The sequence below is a fragment of the Eufriesea mexicana genome, unplaced genomic scaffold, assembly GCF_001483705.2.
Source record: "Eufriesea mexicana isolate 0111107269 unplaced genomic scaffold, ASM148370v2 scaffold93, whole genome shotgun sequence".
NCBI classification, from domain to species: Eukaryota; Metazoa; Arthropoda; class Insecta; order Hymenoptera; family Apidae; genus Eufriesea; species Eufriesea mexicana.
In genome coordinates, this window is record NW_016908274.1 from 805,376 (window position 1) to 821,565 (window position 16,190).

The window sequence follows — 16,190 nt, forward strand, 5'->3', positions numbered from 1 at the left end:
GTATTCGTGTTCAGTTGAACAATATAATTCGAACGAAATAAATTAGTTTCTATTATTAACTACTGAGATACTAATGACTAATATTTTAATTACACAGTGACTAATTAATATTTGATTAACGCAATAAAACGAAACATTCTTCTACACGTAGTTACACAAATTTTTATTAATAATATTATATTATAATTATAATATTAATAATATTATAATAATTGATCTTTTGTAATGATAAATCTTCGATATAAATTAATTATAAAATTGAATTTTCCAATATTCTAAGCACTTCGAAATATTAATAAATAAAGTAATAAAATTTACTTTAATTTTACTTTAATTTTAGTATTCGGGTTCTGAAGTAATCATGCTATAAATTATTTTTTAAACAAATTATTGATACCTAAAATGGTAGATGCAATTTACTTATTTGTTTCCTCGTGGTAGCAATCAACGAGCAATACGATTCAGATCTGTTCAAAGGAAATTTCCCTGTTAAATATAAATTAATAGCCAGAAAAATGTGTTAGAATCTGTTAATAGGAGTTTAAAGAACCATCAAAGCGTTCTGACAAAGAGTGGTGCATATGCGTCAGCCTTTAGCTCTCAGAGCGCTTAAGGGATCATACTTTCGGATAATTCAAGAGAACGAATTAAATATTTTAATTAAAATTCGTATCGCTAGATTTAGCGCGGAAACTTTTAAGAGTGGTAAACTTCACAGAGGTATTTGAATAAACTGAAAGTCAACTTCTCGTTAATGAATTAGGTTTTAATTTAAAGTTGAGGACTTGAATTAAAGATAAAAACAATATAATCGAAGCAGATTAAAATGAAACATTGTGTTAGTCTTCTGTATGAATTGAAGAAGTTTAATCTTAGTTTCAAATGTACACTATATATAATATACATAATAATATATAATATATAATATATGTAGTGTATATTTGAAGTTGTGGTTAGATTTACAAAATTTACAAAACCTCTTCAATTTATACACAAGAAATATAGAATGTAATGTAAATAATGTAAAAGTAGAAATATAAAAATGAGTAATATAGAAATATGAATAAATAAATTTAAAAATAAACAATAGAGAAATATAGAAATAAATAACATACAAAACATATATAAAAAAATACTTAAATTGTACTCCATGTATAGAAATATTGTTTATTGGTGGAATTATTTGAAAAAGAAATAAATAATGTAAAAGCATGAATATAGAAATATAGGACAAACAATATAGAAACACGTACATATAAGAACATAGAATAAATGAATGTTAATTAATCAATTAATGATGTTAATTATTTTTAATGTTAATTAATGAATGTTAATATTGTTAAAATGGACAATATAGAAATACGAATAAATAAATATAAAAATAAATAATAAATAAATATAAAAATATAAAATTAAATACATGAATTGTACTCTATGTATAGAAATATTGTTTATTGATGGAATTACTTGAAAAGGAAATAAATAATGTAAAAACATGAATGTAGAAACATGGAACAAACAATGTAGAAACACATGCATATAAGAACATGGAATAAATAATATAAGAACCTGAATTACAGAAATATAGAAATGAACAACATAGAAATACGAATAAATAAACATAAATAACACGAAAATACAAATGTAAAAATAATTACATATAAAGTGCAATATATATAAATGTTTATTGATGGAATTACTCGAAAGACTCACCAGCTAACAAACTCTCCTTAATCCTCTCAACGTGCTCATTATCCTCGCAAGGTTTAATCTCCCTAAGAAGCGCCAGGTGCATAAGGCTCTCCGCGTAAATTTCCTGCACCATCTTCTTCTTGCTCTTGATTTCTGGGTCCGCCTCTATGGAAGCATTCACCAAATTCTGCACGCGATTCACGACTAGGCGACAAAGATGAGCCAGGTAGCCCCTATGGGACCTATAGTCAGGATTAATCCCTCCAGTTTTCTGCTCTACTTCGACGTTAATTATATTGTCAGCTGGGAGACGACTGTTCACCAGAGACTTCAACGAAGCCACTGCTCTGTGGCTCTTTCTGCCTTTCCACGAGCGTGTCACAGCTATCACGCCATCACCCGTTTCGTCCAGCTCTGTAAAAACGGTTTTATGGTAAGAGGATTGAAAGAAAATGGTAACAGTGGGAATATTGCATTCGAAATTGTCATCTATATTATTTCGAACTCAATAGAAATTTTTGTAATTGGAATTGGAATTTTTCGATTATTTGGAATTGTCGGGAGTACGATTATAATTGTTCCACTATTTGGAATTGCCGGGATTGCGATTATAGTTGTTCCACTATTTGGAATTGCCGGGATTGCGATTATAGTTGTTCCGTTATTTGGAATTGTCGGAACTGCGATTATAGTTGTTCCATTATTTGGAATTAGACAGAAATAATTGGAATTTTTATTGAAATTGGAGTTGCAATTTTGGATTTGTTGAGGATTTATCGAGAATCGATGAAGTCGCAGTTGTAATTTTGAAATTATTTGAGATTATTTGGAATTATTGGAACTAGGATTGTAAATTTTGAAATATTTGGAATTGTTCTTGAATTTTTGGCGTCTTTTGAAATTAAATAGGTATCACTGAAATTGGAGTTAAATTTTCAAAGTCAATTAGAATTTTTTGAATCGAAATTGTAATTTTGAAAATTATTAAAAATCGTTAGAATTATAATAATCACTCCGAAATTATTTGAAATTAGATAAGAATTATTAAAATTGGAGTTGTTATTTTGAAATTATTTTAAATTGATATCTGAAAGAGATTTAAAAGTGCTGTAATCACGATATATCTATAGTTGTTATGCACCATTTATTTGTTATGCAGAAATTTGTATAAAAATTTTGGAAAATGATATAAAAATGACCATATATACCATGTTATGTTTCTGCCACTTGCATGATTTTTTGTCACATGCCAGTACTAACTTGTTTCGAGTAATTAGTAAATGAAGTGGTAATGGAATACGTATGGTTTATGACTTGTTAACCCAGTACATGAGTTCCGTTAATTCCTGTTTTAGAATATTGAATTTCCAGTATAATATTTCAAATTTCAATCATTTGTTTTGCACTTTAAAGTATCTATAAATATTTATTTTGAATAATTTATTAGTTGTTATTTTGTTTTTAATTATTTGTTGAACAAGTATTTAAGCTTCAAGTAATTTACTAGTATTCTCTTTTTTCAAATTAATTTCCGATAATCTACAAAATAGTCTAAGAAATAATCTAAAATTTACTAAATATTACTAAATAATCTAAAATAATTAAATAATCTACATTTTTGTAAATTTCTTCCCTTTTTCTCTTCATTCTTTTAAGTTATTTGTATTTATTCCCAATTTTTACGATATTTCTTTGTAATTGTGGTTTGCAATATAGAAACTCGATAATACTATTAATTTTTCATAAGACTAATATTTCTATATTGATATTTAAAAATATTGGAAATAAATTATACAAAATATACATAAAATATAAGTAGTCTATAATACAAATAAATTATGTATATATGAATATAAATCGATAAATAATAAATAGATAAATAGATAAATAAATCGTAAATACGAATAATTGGTAATGTATATTTGGGCACATAAATCAGCAAAATGCAGTAACTTACTTAAAGCATACTCTAGTTGTCTTTCCGCAGTGCTCTTCAATATGTCCCTAATTTCTTCATTATCACACTGATCCGAAATTGCAGATTCCGCAGCCTTCTTCAATGACTCCTTTATAGTTGACTCCAAACTATACCAACTGTTCTTCACTGTTTCCAATCTGCCAATTATTTCAAACATAATATGCTATAGATACTACGTGACAATTAATAATTTACAAAATTTTTCTTAAAGATAAAAACAAATACATTTTAACGAATAATAACATAATTGAAATTTGCAATTTAGGGATTACAACACAATTACATTTTAATTAATAATAGTGTAATTGAGATTCACAATTTTCTATTTGTAAAGTTTCAAAAATTGTTTAAAGTCTAGAAAAGATAATTTTAAAGAGCTTAACCCTTAATTCTATTTTTTAACCTTTTGATATAAAATGATTTTGTTAGAAATATATTCGAAAAATTGCTAGAAATACCACAGAAATAGTTAATTATTAAATAATCGTAGTAATGAGTACCTGAATAAAATAGCATAGATGATCAATTACTTTTAGAAGACTAACAGGTTATATTGGGTTGGCAACTAAGTGATTGCGGATTTTATCAACAGATGGCTTTTGCACGTTCTTTTGTTTTGTCAACGTTTCAAGGCACCTAACTTATATTGTTTCCTTGTTGTTTGGACTTCCGCCTTTAATTTAGTTGAAAAATTGTATCGATTAGTTATTTAGTTTCGTTTTTATCCCAATTTAAAAATGGAAGAACAAGATGCGCATTTCGGACATATTTTATTGTTTTATTTCCGAAAAGGCAAGAACGCATCGCAAGCACACAAGAAGTTATGTGCCGTAAATGGGAATGAAGCCTTGAAAGAAAGACAGTGTCAAAATTGGTTTGCCAAATTTCATTCTGATGATTTTTCACTGAAAAGTGCGCAACAATCTGTCGTCCAGTTGAAGTTGATGAGACCCATATCAAGGCCATTATCGATTCAGATCGTCATAGTACAACACGTGTGATTGCAGAGAAGCTCAATGTATCGCATACATGCATTCAAAAAAAACATTAAAACGGCTTGGTTATGTCAAGAATCTCGATCAGCTTAAATAAATTCATTTGACGCAACGCATTAGCATCTGCGATTCGTTTCTGAAACGCAATGAAATTGATCGATTTCTGAAACGACTGATAACTGACGACGAAAAGTGGATAGTTTATAACAACGTTAATCGGAAAAGATCGTGGGTGATGCAAGATGAACCAGCCCAGACGACACCAAAATCTGAGATTCACTAAAAAATTTTGTATTTTCCTTTTTATTTAAAATCTGCAATCACTTAGTTACCAAAATAATAGTTATAGTACTGTACCATCTAAGAACTGAGAATGTGCCATTCGCTCGAATATTTGATGCAAACTAGAAAAATGGAGTAAAATTCTGCCACAAGCAACTTTGAAAATTATTGGAGTTTCAAACTTACCGCCTTTTTTCTTAGGTTAACCATTATACCACTAGGCGGCGTCTGACAGTTTCTTATTACGAACCCAAGTTTCTTTTCTACTTATCATATAATATTATATTCTTTTGTAAAATGTAATGTGTTACAAATCGTGTTCAATTTACATTCGTGGATTTCTCTTATCCCTTAATTTACCTAAAATCTCTATTAATTTCTCAGTAAAAATAAATATATACAATGTGTTTCAAGTAAATTGAATAAAATAGGAGAAAGAAACAGGCACCTTCTCTGATATTAAGTATAAAACATTTCTTTCGGCCAAACAACTCAAAGTTTGAATTCCGTTTGAAAACATTACATTTGTAAAATTATCTAAAACTGATTCGTTATCTGGATAACTTCCTATATCAGAAGAATATGATATACACTCATATGTACATGGAAGTATTCGAAAATTTACATATGCCAATTTTGAAACGTGATATATGTGTTAAAATGAAATATTTGAAATAATGGTGTGTATAACAAAGAGGAATATTCGAGGTTATGTCAGTACAATTAGAAAATAATTCAAGCATATATACAGTATTTAGAATATATTTGTTACAAATATGTGCCATTGGTGATTTGTATAAATATTGCATAGTATAATATTAGTCAAAAATGTCATTAATTAAGGAATAAGAGATATAATGACGATTCATCTTCTGTTGCGTATGGCTCTCTTAACCACTTGTGCTACGATTTAACTTTTGGTTGCCGTGCCGTGCTCTACAATACAACATGTGGTAAGGCGTTACATTGACGCCACATCGTGTCTGCGAGCTAACTGTTAGCCGATGTGACGGACACGTCGTTTTTGTTTCTGCGATAAATGCCTATCGACGTGGTATACACGTGGCTGGTGGCTTTGGAACAAAAGCATCTCGACGTGCGTGGCACGTCTTTATTGCGCAAGTGGTTAAGTCGACTTTGTACTTAACTCACTAGCGCCACCACGGTTCGTATCTATATCTATAGTAGATATCGTATATGCCGTTGAATTAGTTTTTAATTCTATTGATATAATGTTGGAATTTTCTTCTTAATACGTGTGTCATATTATTTACACAATATTGCATTATTGTTGGCACAAATTGGTATAATATTATAATTGATATAATCTTACAGTTTCTTCTTTACTACATGTACCATATTATTTTAAACATTTCAGTTGTTAAACATAGCAAATGCTATCGACTACCTTCGTGCATGAATGTATTTAGTTACAAACTTAGGACTTAATATGGATAAACCCTGCACATATTCACTGCATTATTCGCATTTTCCTTCCCAACTTTGTCCTTTTTGTTCACTTTACCGAACTTTTCCACCCTATCCACTTTACACTTTCTCCTTTTCATGGTCTTCTCGTTTTCTCTCTCTTGATCCAGTTCCCACGGCTACTCGAGATTCCTCCGTTAGCTCGAACTCTCCTTCTCATCCGTTTCAATTTTTCTCTACTTTTCCCTTTTTTCCCTCTTCTTCTCCTTCATTCCCACTTCGAGAGCTTCCACGATTACTTTTGTCCCGACTTCTTCTCGCTGGATTCCCTTTCGCCGGAAATAATACGCTTCTTCCTGACTTCGTTCGCTCTGCGAGTCTTAAGCAGGGTTTCCATGGAAGAAACGAAGCGTGATAATGTTTGAAAAGATTCCGAACTTCGGCTGAACTTTGTTCCACGCTGTTCCACGATATCTTTCGGAGTTAGATTGCAAGGCATGCGGTGTGTACAGCGTTTATTTATAAAAGGGGATTTAAAAGTACTACATAGTCGGGGGATGACGTCCATGCTCCTGTCTGTCGCTTTTTATTCTCGGTGAAAAGGTTGCTGGATTTTCTTCTTCTTTCAGTCGTTAGCAGTGATTTAAGGGTCCATTCAGCTGTTTATGGATTTATAAGGATTTTTCAATCCGTGGGTACTTCGAGTTTCGGCTTTATCTTGCGTATTAAGAATTTTTATAGCGTGGCACGTTTTCAATGTTAGAAATGACTTTCCACTTCCCAATTTTTGTAATCTCTATTTTGTAACCTCTTTTCATTTTGAAGTACACGTGTGGATATTATAGAATGAGTCAAAGTAACTCAGAACGATTCAAAATGATTTGATAAAATATTCACTGTGCGAGGAAATGTTAGGAACAAAAGCTGCAGGATTTCGAAGAAAATGTTTAGTAATATGATCACTTTTATCTATAATAACTAAGTTTTCTTTCTATAAATTCTAATATAGCGACAAATTGTTTATGAAAAGGTATCATATAAAATGGATGTAAACTTAATAATTAAGGAGATATTCTGAAATAAATTATCTCGTATTAGAAGATAAGTATATTCAATGATATTGTTATCGCGATAAAAAAGCAAAACAGCATGAAACTCTTCGAATTTTTGTAACTTTGGTCCACACAAAATTTTCATATAATAAGTATTTTGTGAATTACTTTGAGTCGTTACATTTCGTGTATCACCCTATATAAAATGCACTTTGATCCTTTATGTCACTTGGCTAGAATAGAAAAAGTAAAGAAAAACGTTTCTTTTGTGTTATTTCATACATTTTTCCGAATAATTTTTAATACATTTTTTATGTATTTTTAACAATTATATATATTAATGTATAATATTATTTTTATTATAAAATAATAATCCATATTACACATTACAAAATGTATGTCATATTTTGCAAATATGATTTTGTTTTTTATTATAATTATTATTATATTTTATAATTATATTATAATGGTAATTATAATAATGGTAGTATTTTGAATCTTTTAATTCTTGTATATTAATATTGCAAATTTCTTTTATTGCTGAAGCATATACGTCAGGTCTTGCATACTAATTTCTATAGAATTCCTATTTGCATCCAAAAGAAGCGTTTTTTCAGTTTTTTTAAAAAATAAACGCCATTTGCATTGAAATATACCTAAAACTCTATTGATTCAATGTTTCGCTGCTAATTTAAAATATTTGGCAATATAATATAATATGGCATAATATGATATGATATAATAATATAATAATATATAATATGATATGATATAATAATATAATAATATATAATATGATATGATATGATATAATATAATATGATATATTATGTTGAGATATAATAATGTAATGTAGGATGATAAAATGAGGATATAAAATAATGTAATACAATATTATATGACGGGTTATGACAATATAATAATATCATATGGCATGTCATATATTATTGTATGATATAATATATTATAATAATGTGATACAATATTATATCGTACAATATTCAATGAATAATATGATATAATATAATATGATAATGGTATTGAATAAATAATATGATATGATATGATAATTACATCGAATGAATAATAATGACATGATACAATATAATAATGTTATTGAATAAATAATATGATATGACATAATATGATAATGGTATTGAATGAATAATATGATACAATATAATGCGATAAGAATATAAAATAATATGGAGTAATATACAATATACAATATACAATAGGATTATGATATGAAATATTGTGACATAATATAATAATACGATAATGACATGAAATACTGAATATAGTATAATTAGATGACGATACAAATTAACACAACAAGATAAGGATATAAAAGAACATGATAAGATAATGACATGAGTTAATATGACATAATATAATATGATAAGATAAAGATATGTAGGAATTACGTATTTATTAATACATAACTTCTCACACATCCAACAGATACGAAATAACACGATAAGATGATATGTATCAATACACGATATCCCTGAAGGTAAAGGACATATTGAAGTATTCACTCTTAATATGATAATCATGTATAATATAAGCATAAGATCTTGACGCATGATTTGTCTGCTCATGCAACCTCTTTGCAAGACATTCTTATTTAGGGACACTCTCTCCATTTCTAGAATATTTGCTTCGGCCGAAAAAGCCATATGAAAGACTCACTGAGTCCACATATACCAGATTCTCAAACAAAATAATCCAAAAAGCAATATTCTTCCAATATATGCGGTGACCCATAAATATGTCCATACGTGAAAATAAAATGTATTCAACTGAACTTCGTTAATTCTTCCACAGTTTTTTTATAAAATACAAATAACAGTTACAAATAGCAGTGATTGAAATAAAAATAAAATAAAAATCCTCGAAAGAAAGGAAATTTTGCAAGCAAAAGTAATTATACAAGACTCCCTATATACAGGCACAGAAAAGAACAGCTAAAGCAAGTTTACATGATGCAATATCACGGCAGAAGACACACGATAAATGGAAAAATAAAAGAAGAGAGAGGAGAGAACAAATAGGGGGAGAAGTCAGAACGAAAATGAAAACAGTGGAAACTGTAAGCTCAGATTGGAGTAATAAAAGCTGCGTCCCTGTCTTTTTTATCGGCCTCACTCACGCCCCCGCCATTTCCATTCCGCCTCTATGCAATGGCATAATAAAACGTAACTACCTGCCAGCCTTTAAGACGTAGCAATTACTATTGTCTTCGTAGTACTGGTTCATGCTGTCGCAGCGACTCGAAAGGATTTCGTAGGTTCCGGAAGTGAGCTTCGTCGGCAGCCATCCGGTGTTATACTCGTCACCGATTAGCAGCTTTGAAACAGAAAATTCGAGTTTTAGGTGTTTCGGTTAAATTCGTGCAATTGGAGGGAATAAACTGGTAATTTTTGAGGATATAAGAGTGATAGACTAGGTAATGGCAATTCAAGAATGATCAATGGATAGATCAATTATCGCTACAGATATTGACATTTAACAATACAGTTCTGCTTATAGCCTTATAAACAGTACTATATCCATTGGATTAATCTATTCACTGATCATGTTAGTTCTTTAGCAATTCTATCTAATTATTGTCAATTTGTTCTTAATTATTTTACTTGTATTTATGGAGAATAAAATATTTTCGAAAAAAATATTTCATCTATATATTATATATATCATTTGTATGTATATGTATGTGCAGATAGGCCTCCTATAACACGGTAGATAGGTTACCAGAAAATGCCGTGTTGTGTGAAACCGTGTTGTATGAGACCCAGACGCAGTACAAAAAAGGAGGTTACGTTCCGAAAACTCACTAGAAACAAATTTTGTTTAAATTCTACATAAACAACTTAATTTTTATTAAAAATATAAGTGTATGTACAACACAAAACAAAAAAAAAAAACAAAAATATTATTTTAATTTAATGCAACTTTAATTTAATAAATTTCTTCGTCGTCACTGCTCATGTAGAAGTACAGTGCTATACAAAGGTTTTTGCAATTTTCTTATTGTGTTAGAGCGAAACCGTGTTAGGAGGATGCCGTGTTGCAGGAGGGTTCCCGTAATTTGTGAATCGTGTTATAGTGAAACCGTGTTATAGGAGGGCTACCTGTATATGATTCTAATCCTTTCACGAGTAATACATAAATATGTATGTATATGATTCTAATCCTTTTAAGGCAGCCTTAGGACGACTTTCCATTTAACTCACTAGCGGCACCGCGGTTCGTATCTCCGATAAATGTAAATTGTTGCGTATATCGTTAAAATTATTTTCTAATTTTACTGATATAATCTTGCAATTTTCTCTTTACTACGCGTATCACATTATACTCGCGGAAGGGTTAAAAATATTTCTTCCATAAATTTTATGCTGTTTTATATTGCATTCAGGTTAAATCTGCGAGCTTAAAATGCAACAGCAATTTATTTCAAATCATCGGTAAAATGCAAATGGTTCGGCTTTTAAATCCTTTCTACGGTATTCTCCTTTTACCATTGCAATTTAAAGCGAACATTGTCGTGCCATCATTACTTCCTCAGTTGTCTCCCTTTTAAATTTCATTCACAGAGTTACAATTAATAATTCCCCGGTATCTCGAGTCAACTATAGGACACGAAGGTCTTCGTCGTATCAATTTAAATCAAGAAGATTACAGAGAAATTGAAACGAATAAGGGCACATTTAAATTAATAATCGCGACAGTCGAGTGCGATATAAATGTTTGAAATATTGTGCAAAATGATTATAAAGTATGTTGAAAATGCATTTTCTGTATTAATAGTCTTTCTAAATTTTTATTAATTTTTTGAATGAATTTAAATCGATGTATGAATTTTGTATATTAAGAGCTCCTTTAAATTTGTATTATTTTTTAATTGTTAGATTACTTCGCGTTAGTTTATGTTATTTTTCAAACTTACCACGAAGAAGCAACCCCTCGAGTGTTGATAAGCAGCGTGTATTTCATCGAAAAAATATTCAGCTAAGAATGGATTTCTATCAGGATTCTCGTCCGTTGCATATTGCATGTCCACCAACAGAACCTGTTATTTGTTAGCATTTTTATTTTTTAATCAACCATTCGGAGATCAGAATATTATAAATAAAATTTAAAATAACGAAAGACTGAATTTACCTATTTCACAATAAAATGCACTTTGTGTTAGAAATTTCTATAAATTAACATTTTTGTTATTTACAAAATTACAATTTAATGATAATTTATAAAACTTATGCTTAGTTATAATTAGTGAAATATATAAATTTATCTGTCAGATTAAAATAATTTCCTTTTCTTAAATAAATAAAATTGCTATTCTTTTACAATTAGAAGAATATTTAATTATTCAGGTTATTCAGGTTTTATTATTCAGGTTATGGGAAGTAATCATTTATTCTAATAATAAAAATATTGTTTAAATTTAATTTACTTTAAAACGAAATTCAAATTCGATATATTATTTCCAAAAATTCCCAAATATATTTATTTCCAAAGCAAAACACAGTATAAATAATTAATAATAAACAAAGCATGTCTATATTAATAAATAAATCTCTTATTAAGAAATAAACAATGTTAATATTAATCTCAAATTCCATATAAGAAATAAACAATGTTAATATTAATCTCAAATTTCATTTCTTATTACAATCACAATATACATATACTAATTCTTTTCTTAAATACTTTCACATCGAATTAAAAAATGTTTAAAAGCTGACAAATTAAATAAAGTGCTATAAAATTATAAAATAAAGTGACAAAGTTATAATTAAATGTACAACTTTTAATTTCTCTATTTATAAATATAATATTATCGATATTACGGAATTATTATTAATAGTTAGATCCATTTGGTAACGATTTAATATATTAATTTTTAATTAAATATTCCTTTAAATGGATCTCTGGGAAACAATATATAAAAAGGATGAAAAGAAGGCTAAGCTAAATTGGCTGAGCTAAATTTCGTTTAACGTGCAACAAACAAATTTCATTAAGGAAATTCCACTTCCTTTTTCCTACCTCGATTCCCATGTCGTCATAAATCGATTGCAGCTCAGGCCCGACGAGCTCCAATAATTGCTTCCTTTCTTCTACAAATTCTGGAAATATTAAAACCAAAAGAGAAAGGTTACCATCACACCGTTACTCCGAAAAAAATACGTGTGCAATAAATATTAACACTTTGACTGCCATTTTTTAAATAGTACGCTCAAGAGCAACGATAAAATTTCCATTATTCTTATGATACAATAACGAATTATCAAGCAATATGGCAAAAAAAAAAGAGAAAAAATTGAGCGAATTATTCATGTTTTCTATCTCTATTATTTAAGAAAAGATCTTTAATTATGATGTAAGAAAGATGGAGATCTAAAAGATCTTTATTTATTCACGTTGTTCAAATTTTCAAAAAATAGTTAGAATAAAAGAAATATAAATTTAAAAAATTAGTATCGCCAGACACTAGTGATTACCATGGCAGTCAACGTGTTAATTAATGTATTAACAAGCACGCGAATATTTTTGATTATGATTGTTATAAAAAGTTTGGTTTCTAAAAGGACGTATCCTTTTGATCCTCGACTTTTCATTTTATTTAATTTTATCCGGTCATTATATCGCGGAAATTAATTTTTAATGGTAATTTATAAAAACTTCGATTTTTATTGGAAACTATACTATGGGATATTCATCTTCGATTTTTTAGTTTGATTAATTTTATTTTTTTGTTCAGTCATGAAAATTAATTTTCAATAATATTTCATAGAAGGTTCCATTCTCAATGAAAGATTATTTAGTTTGATCTTATTGTTTTATCGACTCGTAAAAGATATTTTTTAATAATATTTCATAAAAATTTAGGTTTGCAATAGAAGAAATATTTTCGTTTATACTCTTATTTTATTTAATTTTATTTTTTTATCGACACGTAGCAATTTATTTATAATAATATTTCATAAAAGCTTCTATTTTACGTAGAAGATATATATATAAATAATTTTATCGAGCTGCAAAAGTTAATTTTTAATCATATTTTTTAACATTTTCAATTTCAAGTAGAAGGTATTTTTTTCACTTTCGACTCTTACTTTTGAAAAGGTTTTGTCTCTATAAAATATAAAATATAAAAAGGAAATTTTACAGCACCACTTTTTATTCTTGTGAAACAAATTTAATTTTCTTTTATGGAATCATAAAAGTCAGCTCTGAGTAGCTGCAATACTAAATTATTGTTATAAATCGAAAACAAATCTTCGAAACTGTATTCCCCACAGACGTATTCTCCAATTTCTATTTATACAAAATGTCGGTGAATTTTAATAGAGCACTTTTCAATTCAATTCTTGACTACCATAAAATTTCATATCTTTACGAACTCATAAAAGTCAATTCTCGTTCACTATTATTAAATATAGAGAAAATGTCTACGAAGTTATATTTCTCCTTAAGGATTTATTGTGAAAGTATTATCTGTGAGAAATTTAAAAAGAAGATTGCAGTTTAAATTTTCTACACTCACAAAATGAATTTTATTCTTTTATCGATCAGTGAATGTCAATTTTGGGTGATAATAAAATTGGAATGTTATTAAAAATTGAGATAGTATCGTCGAAGTTACGTTCCCTCGGTGAACTTACGATATTGGAATTTATCTCTCAGCTAACTTTTGCTTCGTCATATTTTTATTTTTTAATTTCGACGAAACATAAAAATTTAACGACTACGATAAACCGGAAATTCTCTCGCAATAACTCTTTCAGGAACATCCTCTGACCCACGTTTATTGGTATAGTTTTACCTAAAATTGAATTTTCTCTCCGCTCTATACGTAGGTTATATACTGGGTGTTTCGAAAACAGAGATCATGGAGTTTAAAGTTAATTTTAATTTTAACTTAATTAATTTTCATTTAGAAATTAATAATTTGTTAATAATAAATTTAATATATTTAACATTTAATTATTTAGTAATAAATTTAAATTATTTAGGAATTTAATTTTTCTACATTTTACATTTTTGAAAATTTCTTGAAACATTCTTAATTACATATTGTTTTATAGATAAGTTAGAATTAATCGATTAAAATATTTATTTAATTATAAACATTTTGTTTTTTAAATAAATTTCTGAAATCTAAGAGAGTTTTGGAAATTTCGTAAGTTTGTAGTATTTTGTAAATATATTTACCAAAATATTTTCATTTCTCCAAACGCTTTATAAACATTTGATTTATAAATTTGTATATTTGTTAAAATTATTTTGAAAAATTATAAGACTTTTAATTCAAAATATTTTTGAAAAATTATAATACTTTCAATTTAAAACATTTTTGAAAAATTGTAAGCTTTGTAGTATACATCATATAGTATATAATATAAACATCTTATATTTTTAAAAACTCTCAGTTTTAACTTGTTTAAAAATAGTTCAAATACTTTTAATCTGAAATATAGGAAAAATTTTTCATTTTTAATTACCTTATACACATATTACAGTTGCTTTAATATTTCTAATTTTGATTTATTTTTTAAGCATTTCACACGTTTCTTTTTATATTTATCAAAAATTTTCTCTCTTTTAATTATTTTATATAAATTATTAATGTAAAATTGCTTTATAGATACTTTATAATTTAGTTCACTTAAATTTGTTAAATTCATATTTAATAAAAATTTTTCAACTATTATCTATGAACAAAATAAATTTCATTGTTCAATTTTTGAGTGTTTTATTTTTTCATTATAATTTTTTAATTACTGTACTCTACATTCCATCTTCGAAATATATTAAACTGATTTTGAAACGCAGACACATGAATAAACAATAATAACAAATAATTGGACACATAAATTTACAGGTCTAATAAACAAACAGGTGCAAATGTGCAAACATACAGGGTGTGTCATGCAATTTGAACAACTTCTATTTTCATTTTGATTACAGATGAAGATTTAAGAAGCTTCTCTTTATACTTCTCCTATTTTTAATTTTCTTGTGAATAAAATTCCATATTTAAAAATAAAATATTGTATTATATTAATATATTATATTATAGTAAATTATACTATGGAATAAAAAACAATTTTTACTACATTCCAGATATAAAAAAATATTTCAAAAATAGTAATACTTTTTCAACATTTTTATCAGAGGTATAGTACAATAGTAATATTTCTCAGCAAAATCAAATTTAATTAACAATCGTATAATTTTTTATAGTTATATATAATTTTGAAGTTACTGAGGAAACACTGAAAATCATAGACTGTGCTATTTTGCCGCCTATTATACAGCATAAAATCATCCTTCATTAAAAAATATCGTAATCTCCTCACAAAAGATCAGATAATACAAAATCTGGCTGAAAATATTATACGATACTTTTTCTAATCCACTGCACATTTCCAGACTCACCCTGTATAGAAAGATGGACAAAAGTGCGATTAAATAAAACGATAAATAGGTGGGACAGCGAATGAAAGCTCTGACAGGGAAAATGGAGAATTTCACACATAGACGGGCGAGTGAATGGATCAGAATGCTTTGTTCAACAATTAACGGCGTTTATTAATTTCCCATCTTTGCCTTCACCGTTCCATGCGTGTTGAATATAAACATACACATTGAACATTCGTGACGAACACATCGAACAAAAATAATGTGTATATACAGACACAGAGAAACGCATTCGTCGTCTGATACGCAAGCAATTAGAGGGCTACG

General features: G+C 27.9%; 1 protein-coding gene across 1 annotated transcript in view; it reads right to left on the bottom strand.

Annotated features, from left to right (window-relative positions):
* The window catches only part of LOC108554902 (NACHT domain- and WD repeat-containing protein 1), a 47,980-nt gene that overhangs the window by 20,795 nt on the left and 10,995 nt on the right, over positions 1-16,190 (bottom strand). The window contains exons 3-7 of the mRNA XM_017910314.1: positions 12,486-12,565; positions 11,380-11,502; positions 9,637-9,779; positions 3,650-3,807; positions 1,714-2,106 (exon numbers count right to left, since the gene is read on the bottom strand). Coding sequence (XP_017765803.1) covers positions 1,714-2,106; positions 3,650-3,807; positions 9,637-9,779; positions 11,380-11,502; positions 12,486-12,565 — 897 coding nt within the window. The remainder of the gene's footprint in view (positions 1-1,713; positions 2,107-3,649; positions 3,808-9,636; positions 9,780-11,379; positions 11,503-12,485; positions 12,566-16,190) is intronic.